The sequence below is a fragment of the Brachyhypopomus gauderio genome, chromosome 14, assembly GCF_052324685.1.
Source record: "Brachyhypopomus gauderio isolate BG-103 chromosome 14, BGAUD_0.2, whole genome shotgun sequence".
Taxonomy (NCBI): domain Eukaryota; kingdom Metazoa; phylum Chordata; class Actinopteri; order Gymnotiformes; family Hypopomidae; genus Brachyhypopomus; species Brachyhypopomus gauderio.
In genome coordinates, this window is record NC_135224.1 from 17,325,291 (window position 1) to 17,339,642 (window position 14,352).

General features: G+C 50.6%; 1 protein-coding gene across 1 annotated transcript in view; it reads right to left on the minus strand.

Moving 5' to 3' along the window:
* chd8 (chromodomain helicase DNA binding protein 8) overlaps positions 1-14,352 on the minus strand; it is a 24,151-nt gene extending 9,799 nt beyond the window's left edge. The window contains 23 exon segments of the mRNA XM_076972731.1: positions 781-1,071; positions 1,287-1,457; positions 2,137-2,332; positions 2,604-2,814; positions 3,032-3,191; positions 3,341-3,439; positions 3,584-3,727; positions 4,282-4,458; positions 4,925-5,168; positions 5,285-5,406; positions 5,650-5,787; positions 5,867-5,950; positions 6,074-6,191; positions 6,716-6,771; positions 6,879-6,947; positions 7,223-7,426; positions 7,535-7,649; positions 8,027-8,493; positions 8,864-8,980; positions 9,074-9,346; positions 12,134-13,165; positions 13,301-13,532; positions 14,240-14,352. Coding sequence (XP_076828846.1) covers positions 781-1,071; positions 1,287-1,457; positions 2,137-2,332; positions 2,604-2,814; positions 3,032-3,191; positions 3,341-3,439; positions 3,584-3,727; positions 4,282-4,458; positions 4,925-5,168; positions 5,285-5,406; positions 5,650-5,787; positions 5,867-5,950; positions 6,074-6,191; positions 6,716-6,771; positions 6,879-6,947; positions 7,223-7,426; positions 7,535-7,649; positions 8,027-8,493; positions 8,864-8,980; positions 9,074-9,346; positions 12,134-13,093 — 4,416 coding nt within the window. The 5' untranslated portion in view covers positions 13,094-13,165; positions 13,301-13,532; positions 14,240-14,352.

Sequence of the window (14,352 nt, forward strand, 5' to 3'; positions counted from 1 at the left end):
AGACGGGGACACGTCAGCTCGTTTGTCTTTCTGAGTGTTTTGGGTACTCACTTTTCATTTACTGTAATTATAGTAAATATAGCCGACCTGGGTTTAAGAATGAGACATGCTGTATTTTTAGACAACCACGCCCACACGATGTCCACCTCTGGACAATGTCCAGATGGGGCTGTGAGCAGGACACCCACACAAGTGCGTGAACCTTCCGGCGGTGTAACCATTCACTACTGAACTAATGCCACTGCAAACTTTCACATCTCTTTAAAAACATCTGCTCAATTAGCTGATCAGCCAATTTGCTGATCATCTTAACGATATTAAAGAAAATCCCTGGCTTTACTGGCCAAGAGGAAAGTGACTGGCTCGCCCAACTCGCCCTCTGCTCCTTATTTTTATATGCACCATCGGGGGAAGCAGGCCGGAAAAGTGCTAGCAAACACATAAGAACGTCTGACAAAAATAGACGATGCAGACGCTACACTGCCCTCTGGTGGACTGCAGAGTTCAAGGCACTTAAATATACTGTTAAGCTGCTAAGCCAAATGTATTGTTTTACATTGCTAGTAACTGTTGCGACCTCGACGTCTCCACTTGGCATTAACAAACATTACATTTCTAGGCATTTTAGACACTGGCTAAAAACAAACCACACAAGCTACAGACGTAACTCACACTCACATCTGTATACATCTAAAATATATATATATATATTTCCTGGGATCGACACTGAGGATGTTTAAGCACAATGGTGACGCCAACAAACACAGACCACGCCCCCACCTTCCTGTTGATGGTGTCCAGGTCGATGTCCGCTTTCTTGGCCCACTTCTGCCAGAACTCGGGGTCGTCCAGGGCGATGTCGGTGCGGTTCTCGGACGCCACGAAGCTGGCCTTGGAGAAGGTGGAGCCCTTGCCCTCGCTCTCGATGGTGATGGTGGTGGCTCTCCTCTGGAGGATCTGGTCGATGTCCTCCTCGCAGAAGCGGCTGCCCTCGTCGTTCTCGTCCATGATGGCCGCGTACGCGCCTTTCCGCAGCAAGTCTTCGATTTCCTTCTTGGAGAACTGCTGAATCTGAAGAGGACAGCTTGTTTATTTCGTTGCCTCGTTTTTAAGACAATGATCGTTTCCATGTAGGCTTTCGCCAAGCATACGGGATCCAGAACGTGTATGGGAGCACTGGTCCCTTGGTCTCACCCCATTGGTCATAATGGTCTTACCCCATTGGTCATAATGGTCTTACCCCATTGGTCATAATGGTCTTACCCCATTGGTCATAATGGTCTTACCCCATTGGCATTGCTCTCTTTATTTCCACTCATGCTTTGCAACACGGCTCTATCCAGTCCCAGCTTCAGACTGGCTTTGTCCAACATCTCCCGTTCGTAGGAGTTTCTGGTGATGAGCCGATACACTTTCACTGCCTTAGACTGGCCAATACGATGGCAGCGTGCTTGAGCCTAGAAGGTAAAGGACCAATCAGACGTGAGCAAAGGGCAAGGACTTTCGATGGAGTCTTTACTGTTTCACAGAGCACAGCAGACAACAACCATACAGGTAGGTTTACTCTCCCACGGAGAAGTCTCCGTATGTCACATTAGTCAGCCTGCATAACCCAGCAACCCGAGGGGTGCAGGATTCCTCTCTCCACCAGCAGCACAAGATCTCATCAGAAGCCTGATCATTTGCCACAGCTCTGGTTCCCCTGCAGGTTCTCATTCCCCTCACCCCCACCTTCACCCTCACACCTCAAACACCTGCATCCTCCAGCGTGCAAGAGGTGCTGCTTACAAGCCCCATGCAACAGATCCTGGTTGTAGGTCACTGGGTCCCCAGTGTGAAACTCACACAGGTGTTTGAAAGGAGGGGGGGGGGGGACCTTAAGAGACCTGCCTTCAATATAATCTACCTCAGTTCTTTTCTCATTTCACATTCCGACTTATTTTCTTATGAAAATCGCCTTATATTTTAAAATAAACACAACCTTTTTACTCTTGAAAGCACAGTGTTAAACATATGAAGGAAAAATCAAACAGGAGCGCTTATTCGGCCCCTCTAACGAGATGAAGAACGGTTGGACAGGACAGAGTGGGGACACAGGACAGAGTGGGGACACAGGACAGAGCGGCAGACCCGCACCTGGAGATCGTTTTGTGGGTTCCAGTCGGAGTCGAATATGACGCAGGTGTCTGCGGCCGTCAGGTTGATGCCGAGCCCCCCCGCCCGGGTACAGAGCAGGAAGACGAATCTGTCGGAGTCCAACTTGCTGAAGCGGTCGATGGCCGCCTGGCGAAGGTTTCCCCTGACCCGGCCATCGATACGTTCATAGAGATATCTGGCGGGGCCGGAGGAAAAGCCGTTACCGCAAACACGTTACCGCGAGCGACTGCAGCTTCTAGTAATGCTACCACGGCAACTCGTTTCATTTTCTCCAGCACACGTCAATACTTTCTACCACCGTCGCCGTTAGCTATTATTCAAATCACACACACCGTGCTAATCTCCCTAAGGGCAGAGAGAACAACAGGAAGACTACACAACCCGTCTTCACGGACCGTTTACATTCCGTCAACGCTAGCTGGACGGATCCTGCCGGACCTCCTCACCTCTTGTGGATGAGGTAGTCCTCCAGGATGTCCAGGCAGCGCACCATCTGGGAGAAGATGAGCACTTTGTGCCCTCCGGCCTTGAGGCGCGGCAGCAGCTTGTCGAGCAGGACCAGCTTCCCCGCCGAGCGCACCAGCGCCTGCAGGTGGAAGTCGGGCGCCGCCGGGTCGTACACCTCGCGCAGCTCCGCCACGATCTTCTCCTCCGCGCCTAAACGCAGACCGGACACCGAGAACACGCGCTTAGGGGCGGAGCCCATCACACGCAAAAACGGCCAAGGAAAAACGTCTCACCGTCTTATTTTAAGCACTCTTAAAGCTATATAGTAGCTAATTTATTTTAATTGTGGACGAGCCCGAGATAAATGTCACGGATGCTAAGACAACAGCTCCGACTGCAAGAAGGCCGTGGAGATGGAGCTAAGGACCTGTGATGAGGTATGGGTGGTTGCAGCACTTGCGAAGCTCCATCATGGTGTTGAGGAGGTTGGGGACGTTGCTGTTCTGATTGGCTCCCATGCTCAAGAAGCTGAAGTTGCGCTCCAGAATGGCCCGGTAGTACTTCTTCTGCACGTCGGTAAGCTCCACCTGTAGGAAACATGACTCGGCGTTTCTCCACGGGTTTTTACCATCGGCACAGCGCACGGCCGGGATCACACAGCTGGGAGCCACAGATGTAGCATCTCCACTTCAAGAGTTCAGGACGTGGGGATGCAGAGCGGGCGTCTCGCGTGTACCTCGATGATGGTCTCCTGCTTTGGTGCCAGGTTCTTCTCCACGTCCTCCTTGAGTCTCCGGAGCATCATGGGTTTCAGGATGGCTTGCAGCTTTTGCACCTGAAACACAGCGACAGGAACGCCGCGCTCCCTTAAAGCTCCCTGTGACGGTGCGTGTCCGACCCCCCGGGGGGCAAGAGGGGGGGGGGGGGGGGGGGGGGGGGGGTAGTACCTGGGCATGTTTGTTTGGGCTGGAGGACATACCTGCTCCTCCGTTTTGAGGTCCCCGAAATCGCGCAGGAACTCCGTTTCGGAGGGGAACTGGGCTGGTTCCAGGAAGTGCAGGAGACTGAAGAGCTCCTCCACGGTGTTCTGCAGAGGCGTGCCGGTGAGCAGCACCTTGTGTTCCTGCCAGACCAAACACACGTTCCAAATCACGTCTTGAAGCCCTTCTGAAGCTTTATGCCAGCTTTACCATTAAAGGCCTCTACCCAACACCTTCATTATATAAACATCATATTAATTCATCAGCTTTTTTTCCCGCACTAAAAGTGGTGGAAGATTTTAGTCATATACAAGTATTCCTATTAATTTCATATTAGTTAGCATGAGTGAAACGTGGCCAGAATCAGCAATGCATTTATGAGGTCTATCTAGTCTGTGTTCAGACTAGAAACATCAATTTCAACTGTGATAACAGACTTTAGTACTAATGGTGGTACTAAGTCTATACAAAATAAGTGTCCAAATGTTATCCTAGGTTTTGACAGTTTTTCTATGCAGGAAAAAAAAGACATTTTTGGTCTTGGTGACAAATGATATATAAATAGCAACGGCACTGTAGTGAGATCAAGCATTTCTCAGTGTCCCATTGTTAAAAGCCTCATGTGCGAGGGGAATCTAGCCCACCTCATTGTCACTGAGCTAATAGTGGATGTCTGTACACGTGACTTGGCGCTCACCAGATTCAACATCTTGAGGCTGTCGAGCAGTTTGCAGTTTCTGTTCTTGAGGCGGTGAGCTTCATCTATGATAACACATCGCCAGTAGATCTCCCTCAGCTCAGGGCAGTCGGACAGGACCATCTCAAAGGTCGTGATCAGAGCATCGAACTTGTACGCGCCAGGGATGAGGTGGTCCTGGACATGGGGAAACATCAGGTACGGTCAAATCAGACGCCAAACGCCATACTGCACAACGGTTCCTTAACCAGCAAGTCACAGCAAAAGCTGGAATAGGACCGATGTTGATTTTAAACACACATCCCTGGTCAAAAATGGCTTTGTTTCTAGTATTTAATTTAACTTTCCTATTACAAAGAAACTTGTGACCACCATTTAAAACTAATTCCGTTCTAATGAATAACTGTCCGCAACAATAGCTTCTACAATCAAAACAAATGATTTGAGAACAGTCCTAGAATAGAGGTTGTATAGTAAACCCCTCATATCTTTATAGAAATGCATAAACTGTTATAGTAACAGTCAGTGAAGCAGGTCTAAGGTCATCTCCATTTTGGTTCAATTTCCCCTTCTTTTTATCCCGAGTGGACATGACAGTACCCCGTAAACGATCTCACGGGGGGACGGGCAGACACGCACGCACCTTCTCATCTTTGCAGTACATCTCGTACTGCTGGATCATCTGACGGCTGGCCAGGCTGCCGTGGTAGACGATGGCGTTCATCTCCGTCCACGTGGTGAACTCTCGCTCCCAGTTGGTGATGGTGGAGAGAGGGGCGATGATCAGGAACGGGCCCTGGACACCAGCAGTGAAGACCTCAGACAGCAGCGCTATGGACTGGATGGTCTTTCCCAGGCCCATCTCGTCCGCCAGAATGCAGTTCTGCCTATGGAGGAAAGAAGAAACGGAGAACAACCTGTTGGAGCCACCACCTTCACACAAGGCCAATTGAAAGTCCACCTGTCGTGGGCATCATTAGGACTGTCTATAGTGGTGCAGTACCTGTTATACCAGTTGAAGAGGAGCCAGTTGACGCCTTCGAGCTGGTATTCTCGGAGCGTGTTGGCACTACGGTACTCCCGAGACTGTTCCAGCTTCTTCCAGGCACTTGCTGGCGGTCGAGCCTAATGGAGAAATGACCGTTAAAATGCTGAGGACATATGCCACCCTGCCACAGGTGATCAGAACCACAATGCTCAAATTAACAACCGCCCTGTCACCCTGTTCAGGAGCGATGTTTAAAACCAGACACATCATAACAGACCTTTACAACAAACCATATATAACTGATTTGCACCAGATATTACAAAGTTTTAAAATGTTCTCCGTTCAGAAAGGTATGCTTGGAGAAGCCGAGAGGAACGTACGGTTCTCTTCAGCCTGGGTTGGCGACTCTGGATCTTCTTGAACTCCTCCACCTTCCCCTCGTCCACGTCCTCCTTCAGCTCCCAGGTGGCGTCCTCGTAGGGCAGAGAGCACCACTTCACCAGGTAGTAGATGAGCGGCTGCGAGAGAGAGGGGTGGGGGTGAGGGTGAGGGTTTGTACGGGACGCTCTGCTACAGGTGGGTGGAGCAGGACCTCACCTCTCCGTTTTCTTTGTCCACGCTGTTGGACTCGTCCAGGATACGGTCCACCTCCACGTAATCAGGATTGAAGGGCTCCTCCTCCTGTCAAGATAGTGTGAGCGTTCAGTAAAATAAGGCACTGCAGATGACACACACACACACACACACACACACACACACACACACACACACACACACACACACACACACACACACAAAAACTACCTCCTGGAAGATGTGCCTCATCTGGGCTTGTTTCGTCTTAAACCTCTTCAGCTTCTGGTGGATTCTCTTATCCCTCTCGAGCTGCTCCAAGGTGGCCCACTCACAGTGGAGGTAAGAGCTGAGGAGATCAGACAGTGTCAGTGCAGCGGAGGTAAGAGCTGAGGAGATCAGACAGTGTCAGTGCAGCGGAGGTAAGAGCTGAGGAGATCAGACAGTGTCAGTGCAGCGGAGGTAAGAGCTGAGGAGATCAGACAGTGTCAGTGCAGCGGAGGTAAGAGCTGAGGAGATCAGACAGTGTCAGTGCAGCGGAGGTAAGAGCTGAGGAGATCAGACAGTGTCAGTACAGCGGAGGTAAGAGCAGAGGAGATCAGACAGTGTCAGTCCAGCGGAGGTAAGAGCTGAGGAGATCAGACAGTGTCAGTGCAGCGGAGGTAAGAGCTGAGGAGATCAGACAGTGTCAGTGCAGCAGAGATAAGAGCTGAGGAGATCAGACAGTGTCAGTGCAGCGGAGGTAAGAGCTGAGGAGATCAGACAGTGTCAGTGCAGCGGAGGTAAGAGCTGAGGAGATCAGACAGTGTCAGCACTCACTTCATAAAGCACCATTGCATGGCAAAAAACCACAAATAATTGAGAAAAACTTACTAGTTTTTGTATTTGACAAAAAATTCCTCCACGTTGACATACTGGCCTGTAGAGACCTGGGACAGCAGACAGATGAATTAGGGTTCTAGTACAAGATGGTGATTCTCTCAACTATACTACAATACAATACTATACAATACTAAACACATGGAGTCCATCTGACCTCCTTTTTGGTCAGACGCATGGCCAGAACTTTATCCACTATGGCGGCATCTTCTTCACTGGGGTTTTCCTAAAAAATAAATGAATAAATAAATAAAAGAATAAATCTGCAGCACAGTTCAAATGTTCCATTCCTCCCACAAACAAGACTGAACAAAGGACCTTTAAAGTAGTAATGCATGTATAAAAGTCTTACACTGTCAAATGAACAGGGAATCATTTTTATTTAATTATTCTGTCAGTTTAATTGTCAATTGTTTGTTTGTTTTGGATACTTAACACCAAACACGATGGACCATTTGCCGTGACGTACAGCGTAACTAAGACATCTTAAAGAATCGCTACCACAAAGAACTGCATGCTGGGAAGGCCGTCCCCGTCCAGCTCTGGAAGCTGGACCCCCACAGGAGGAAGATGGCCTGCAGTCATCACGGTGGCCGGGGTGGTGACGTCCACATCTTCATCCTGATCATCTTCATCGTCTGTGATTTTAATGTCCAAATCCTCTGTGTACTTTTTTCTTTTCACTTGCCGATTAGATCGTCTCATCTGGATATTGATCACACACACACAAGTATTTTCCACGTGCACTTTTCCTGAACAGAGATCAAAACCAGAGTGTGAAGTCTGTCCAGTGGAGCAGCTCTGCGGTGTTACCTGAGACAGATCCTCTTCCAGGGTGCGAGGAGAAGCAGGTCCACTCAGCTCTCCGTCCGAGTGGTCCGAAGACGCGTTCCTCTTCCTTTTCTTAACACCCACTGGCGTAATTGTGCTAAAGAGACGCAGAGAGAAAGATGCCAAGGGATTTACATTTTTCATACAACCAAAAAGAGTGACACACATTCTAAGCGTCCTAGACTGTCAAACTACAAACCTAATTAAGGTATTAAGATTAAAAGATTAAAAAGTCAACTGTTTCCGAGAAATGAACACAGGCCGCACGCACATTCACATTACCGAAGTAAATGCTTAATGAAGTATAACTCAACTTTCACAGGTTAAAACATGTTCAAACCTGACACGCAAAACCACAGTCACTCCAATGTTATGTTCTTAACGGCAACAACATACATTTAGAGCAGCTAAAGCTAGCACTCTTAACTCTTAACCTCACTAAAGGCGTGGGCGAGTCCCCAGGGAGACACTCACTTGGGCTTCGTCTTTCCTTTACTCTTACTGCCTCCACCCGCTCCACCTGCTCCGCCCGCCACCGCCGAGCCTGGGGCCTTCACCTTCACCTTCTTCTCCCCGCCGAGCGCGCCTTTCCCGGCCCCCGACGCGGGGCTCTTCTTCTTGCCTCCCCCGACCTTCTTTTTGCCCCCGGCGGGGGTGGAGGTGCCGTCCGGGTCGGCGGAGGTCTGGCCGGCGGGCAGCTCGTCCTGGTTGAGCACCCGGGGGATGTTCCTCTCGCCGCGGGCCTTGGCCCGAGCGATGGCCTCCGCCACGATGCGGTTGGCCTTCTCCTGTTTGCACAGGCTCTCCACCTTCCGCACGGGCTCCTGGGCCTTGACCAGGCGAACGCCCGCCGGGCTGCCCGGGGTGGCCGCCGTGCCGGCTGAGGTATTGATGACTTTGACCACAGAGACGGCTCCTCCAGCGCCGGACGACGTGCTCGTCTTTGGGAAGAAATGAAACGACAGAAATGACATCACAACTACAGCTAATGACATGCAGGCCTACAGAAATGACATCACAACTACAGCTAATGACATGCAGGCCTACAGAAATGACATCGCAATTACAGTTGATGACATGCAGGCCTACAGAAATGACATCGCAACTACAGCTGATGACATACAGGCCCACAGAAATGACATCGCAACTACAGCTAATGACATACAGGCCCACAGAAATGACATCGCAACTACAGCTAATGACATACAGGCCTACAGAAATGACATCGCAATTACAGCTAATGACATACAGGCCTACAGAAATGACATCGCAACTACAGCCGAGTGTGGTGGGAAGATGGAGCTGTCAAACCTGGGGCTGAAGCAGGAGTTTAAGAGGCACGGCCAGCCTCTGTCCCCCCTGACCCTGCGAGATCTGCACCACCTGCGGGGTGCCTCCAGCGTTAGGCGTGCCGGAAACGAGCTGAAACTGCGGGAGGGAACCACACAAACATGCGCGTTACTCGGCGTCTATTAACACCACGGCTTCATTAACGAGACAGGCCCGGTCCCCCCGACCCACCTTGGCTCCCTGTTGGTTGGGCTGCTGCTGGACCTGTAGCTGGATGGTCAGCACTTTTGGCTGTGCCCCTGCCTGCCCCGCGCGGGCCTGGGTGAGCGCTGCCAGCTGCCCCCCCTGGAGGACCAGCTTTCCTGGCAGAGAGCCCAACACCAGCCTGGGCTGCTGGCCCGCCTGCTGCCCCGCCCCCGAGGCCGGAGCTCCGCCCACCGCCACAGCCTGGGCGGGGCTGCCGGAAGGCTGTTGCAGGACCAGAGTGATTCGCTTAGCTTCACCCTGGGGAGATCAACACACACACACACACACACACACACACACACACACACAGTTATAAAGTTCTAATAGTAGCAAATATCTACAGATTATGTATAGATTGTGTATAGATCATGTACAGGTTATGTGCGCCGAACTGAAACACTCAATTCTGAGAGACAGGTCTTGTGTAGCAAGCCTGTTAAACGTGTGGTTTAACTAACTGAAGTTATTAAAATTTAAAAAGGCATAATTAAAAACACAGCTCTCTCTAAATCAATGGGATCTGGCTATAATGTAAATAAGCCATAATGCCATCTTATAGGAGCAGTTCAAATATATCCAGCAACTATGTCGTAGAGAAACAGTAACGGCACCAGTAACAGCACCAGTAATGCCCGCTGTGGGGTGTTTGAGAGGTAGACCACGGTGTCGATGGACTGATTGCGTCCTCAAGGTTTTCTGTACACGCATCGCGTCCGTCATGCTGTCTTGGTATCCACATCAGAGCAATATTTTTAAATGTCCCCGCACACCCGAGTCATGGCCATGTGGAGGCAGGCAAGAGATTTACGATGCATTTAAATCATCTGTAATGTCTTTAGACTCCACAGTTCACTTTTTCTGCACAACAAGAATTGTGCACCAGGCCTGCGCTGCTTAAATGTTCTGAGCGGGGAAACGAAGAAGATACTTCACAACACCGAACTGAGACTTAAATACCGCGCTAACAAATACCGCTCATCCCACTGGAGTCAGCCGAAACGCTCTGGAGGTATTTGACAACATGCAGTTAATTACACTTCAACAGTGTAACACAAAAGCATCAACGCATGCAAAAATACAAACAAAAAGCAAAAACATTTAATAAAATCTAAAGCACACCTCGTTACGGCACAATAGTGCTGCTATTCAAAGTAGGTTTTATTTCATTTATGTTCTTTTTTTGTGAATTTTTTATTCAATCTATTAAATCAATATTAAGTTACTGTAACAGGTTACGCTATTATTACATGATTTGGTACGAAGTCTGTCCGTTTTAAACCCCAGCTGCTGCACTAAGGCCCATTTTTCCTTCATATAAAGTTCCTGACGTGGGAGCACTGCACGGCCTCCTGGGAAATCTTGCACAAGCTGCACATCCCAGCACGGAGGATCCGCACGGTCGTGCCCCGAGACCATCGCTGGCCGTCCCCAAGTCCCAGAAGACCAGCGAGACGAGACGTTACGCCCCCTCGTACGGCTTCTTTTAACCTTACCATGCCATGCGGTGCGTGGCAGTGTGTGTGTTATGGTTTTAAATGTAAATGTTGGCGGTAACGATGGCCTGGGTTGAAAACTGCATCTTACATGTTGCACACTTGCTACAGCAAATCAGATGGATTTATTCATTCCTGAATTTCCCCATGTAACCTCGGACAGCAAGGCGTAACGCTTTTATCTTTGATGTTGGTGGGTTGCAGAGGTTAAATAACCACACTGTACACAGACAGCATAGTTCAGCCCCAAAGTTTACAAACACATTCAACAAGACAACCATTGAATGTATTTGGAACCTATGAACAACGTCTACCGTCTGGAGGAAAGGAGACGAGATTTAAGAAGAACTAAAGTACTATTGCACATGTGTGAGTTATACTCATTCTACTTGTTGAGGTACAGGCAGAAATCAGACAAAGTCAAAACACACAGACAGAAGCACCAGGCATTTGGACATTTTTTTTTAAAGATATTTTCTGGATACTTTTGCAACCACCGGGTCAAAGGTCAGCCAAATGGTAGCTCTGAACTGAAATACTTTCGAATCAAATTGTAGGTGCACGGAACGCGTGCGCAGGTCAAAGCCTTCTGAACGTGCTTTGAAGTTTCCTGTAGAAGCCGACACTATTGTTAACTGTGATGAGGTCAACCACGACCAAGAAATAAAGAACAAAACAGGGCGCCGTGGACATTCTATACTACACGTTGCAACGAATTAACTCTTCAGATTAACTTAAGTCAGCACAACCAGAAGGCACAGTCAGCAAAAGTCACTGTTAAACTCCAACTTTGAAGTGATACAGGGGTCATGGTTTCCATAGGAGTCCTATTAGGATTTCCAGAAGGGTCGCTCTAGAGAAACACACTCATATCCATCAGTCAGAAGCTTATCACACTATAGACAGGCCTGTCACACAAATAGGAGGTTTGATTCTAGGGGTATAATATCACTCAAGATGCCAAACCTGGGACGTTACACACATGGGTTCGAACCCTAAACTGCATGGACTCCATGGAAACACAGAATTCCGACAGGATACACTGCATTGGTGCACAGACACACGACCTGCTGGACGAGGCTGTGTGTGCGTTATCAGACTGACCTGCTGGACGTGGGTGTGTGCGTTATCAGACTGACCTGCTGGACGTGGGTGTGTGCATTATCAGACTGACCTGCTGGACGTGGGTGTGTGCGTTATCAGACTGACCTGCTGGACGTGGGTGTGTGCGTTATCAGACTGACCTGCTGGACGTGGGTGTGTGCGTTATCAGACTGACCTGCTGGACGTGGGTGTGTGCGTTATCAGACTGACCTGCTGGACGGGGGGTGTGCGTTATCAGACTGACCTGCTGGACGGGGGGTGTGCGTTATCAGACTGACCTGCTGGACGGGGGGTGTGCGTTATCAGACTGACCTGCTGGACGGGGGGTGTGCGTTATCAGACTGACCTGCTGGACGGGGGGTGTGCGTTATCAGACTGACCTGCTGGACGGGGGGTGTGCATTATCAGACTGACCTGCTGAACGGGGGGTGTGCATTATCAGACTGACCTGCTGCGGGACCGTGGACAGAGTGACACCTTGTGGTCGGATGGCCGTCGCTCCTCCGGCTGTGGTGGCCACCTGCACCTGGGCCTGCGTCTGCGCCGGAGCCTGGGCCGTGGTCTGCACCTGCACCTGCGTGGCCTGCGCGGGCTGGGCCTGCGTCTGCAGCTGGAGCTGCGGCAGCTGCGCCTGCGTCTGCACGGGTATCTGGACCTGCGACTGAGCCTGGGGCAGAGACGTCAGCAGCACCTGTTTGACGGGTCCGTTGGGGGTCTGCACCAGCCTCTGCACGCCGGTGCCCATCTTCACCTGGCCCGGCGCGGACTGCGTAGCGTTCAACACCGCGCCCCCCGAGACGATGGACATCCCCGGCCTTATAGGCGTGCCCGTCAGAACCCTGGCAATGGTGAGCTTCCCGGGAGAGCCGGCCGAGCCCCCGACGCTCTGCAGCACCTGCGCCTGACCCTGGGGGCCCTTCAGGATCACGATCTTAGGGGCCGCCTGCCCCGCCACCTGTGGGGACGTATGCTGCTGCGCTTGTAGCTGCTGGGGAGTGACCTGGGCCGCCGACACGGGCACAGTCAACGGAGAACTGAGCAGGACTGTTGTGGAGCCACCGCTGCTGCTGGCCAAGGAGACGGAGGTCTGAGGTATCGTCTGGATGGTCACGGACGCCGGGGCAGACACGGCCTGGGTGAAGGACACCTGACTGGCTTGCTGCGTCTGAAGAGGTATGGTCGCGACGGGCGTCGGGATCGGAGCCTGCAGGGCGGCCGTGATGGGGTCACCGAGGACAGCCATGGTGGGGTCTGAGGCCGGGTCCATGGGGGGATCCACTTGGCCCAGGGCCAACTTCAGTGCCTCTTCAACGGGGTCTGAAGAGCCCTGAGAGAAGGCATCTTCTGGGAGGCCGTCCAGGTTAAACAGTGGTGTGTCATCAAATAGGTCCATAATGGGATCTGCCATCTTGTCAAGGAGTTTGTTAAAAATCAGAAATGCAAGTGCGGCAGGGCAAACCTCAGACAGCAGTTACACAAACTGTCCACCAGTGAAGGAGTCCCCCACCCCCACATCAACAGCCCAGCAGGAAAAAAAGGAGAAAGCAAAAGACCATTCAGAAGTCAACATCACGAGTCTAAACGCATTCAGTACTGCATGTTGCAATGCACTTACGTTCAAGTTTCTACGGCGAGTCAAGTTCTGAAATCATTTACTCCCCCCGGTCTCACTGGCAGGAGCAGATGGAGAGCAGACGTCCGATGGGCAGAAGTGAGGACCAGGAGTGAGACGAAGACCTGGAGGGTGCTCCTGCCCTCACCACCCTCCGCCCTCCACTCACTGAAACCAGTTTCTTCACTCTCTCTGAAGACCGAAGAGCCCGTCAACACGAACGTCCCTTGATGCCCTAAAACAAAATAAGCGAGACTCTGTTGGAGAGCAGAAAACATGAAGCATTCCCAATGAACCAAACCACACACACATCTCACAACCTTCACAGGAGAACAGAAACATGACTTGGGATGAACTGCAGATTACAGGTTAACTTGCCCCATGACTATCTGGACATAACGAAATCATTCACAAAACCAATGACAAATCAATGATGCAGCATTTATTTTAACGTAATATGTAGTGAGCCTTAAAAAATTACATTTACTTGTAGTCTGTGTTTCAGAACAGTAAAACTATGGCAAGTTAGCAGGGACTAAGACACCGGGCAGAAACTCCTGAATCTGCACTGTAGCCGCACAATATGCTCAAACCTGTTAATGTTGGCCGGCACCAGCCAGTAGCCATTATAAACTGCTGCATGCACAAGAGGAGTGTAGTAGGGTCCTTATTTTGGTGAATAACTGATGTAAAATATAATTCTCCATCGTTTACTTTCACCACTCTCGTTCGGACTCTCCTTCAATGTCTCTCATCAACAAACCGGACCAAACCACAGGCAGCGTGCTACAAACCCCTCAGCCCGAGTACGTACGCTCACGGACAAGGCCGCAAAGCTGTTTCGGCTGAGCCACGTCGTTTTTTTCCGGTAAAATAACAACTAAAACGTCCCCATCCGCTCGCCCAACTCCCTCCGTCGTAATTTCGGGGTACTAAATTTACCTTTGCGTCGACACACATGGCTTTCTCCGTCTCACAACACTGTGCGATTACAGGAAACGACCAGCGTAGAGCAGGAACTATCCTTCTCGCCGAGCCTGGACGTCAAAGGCGCG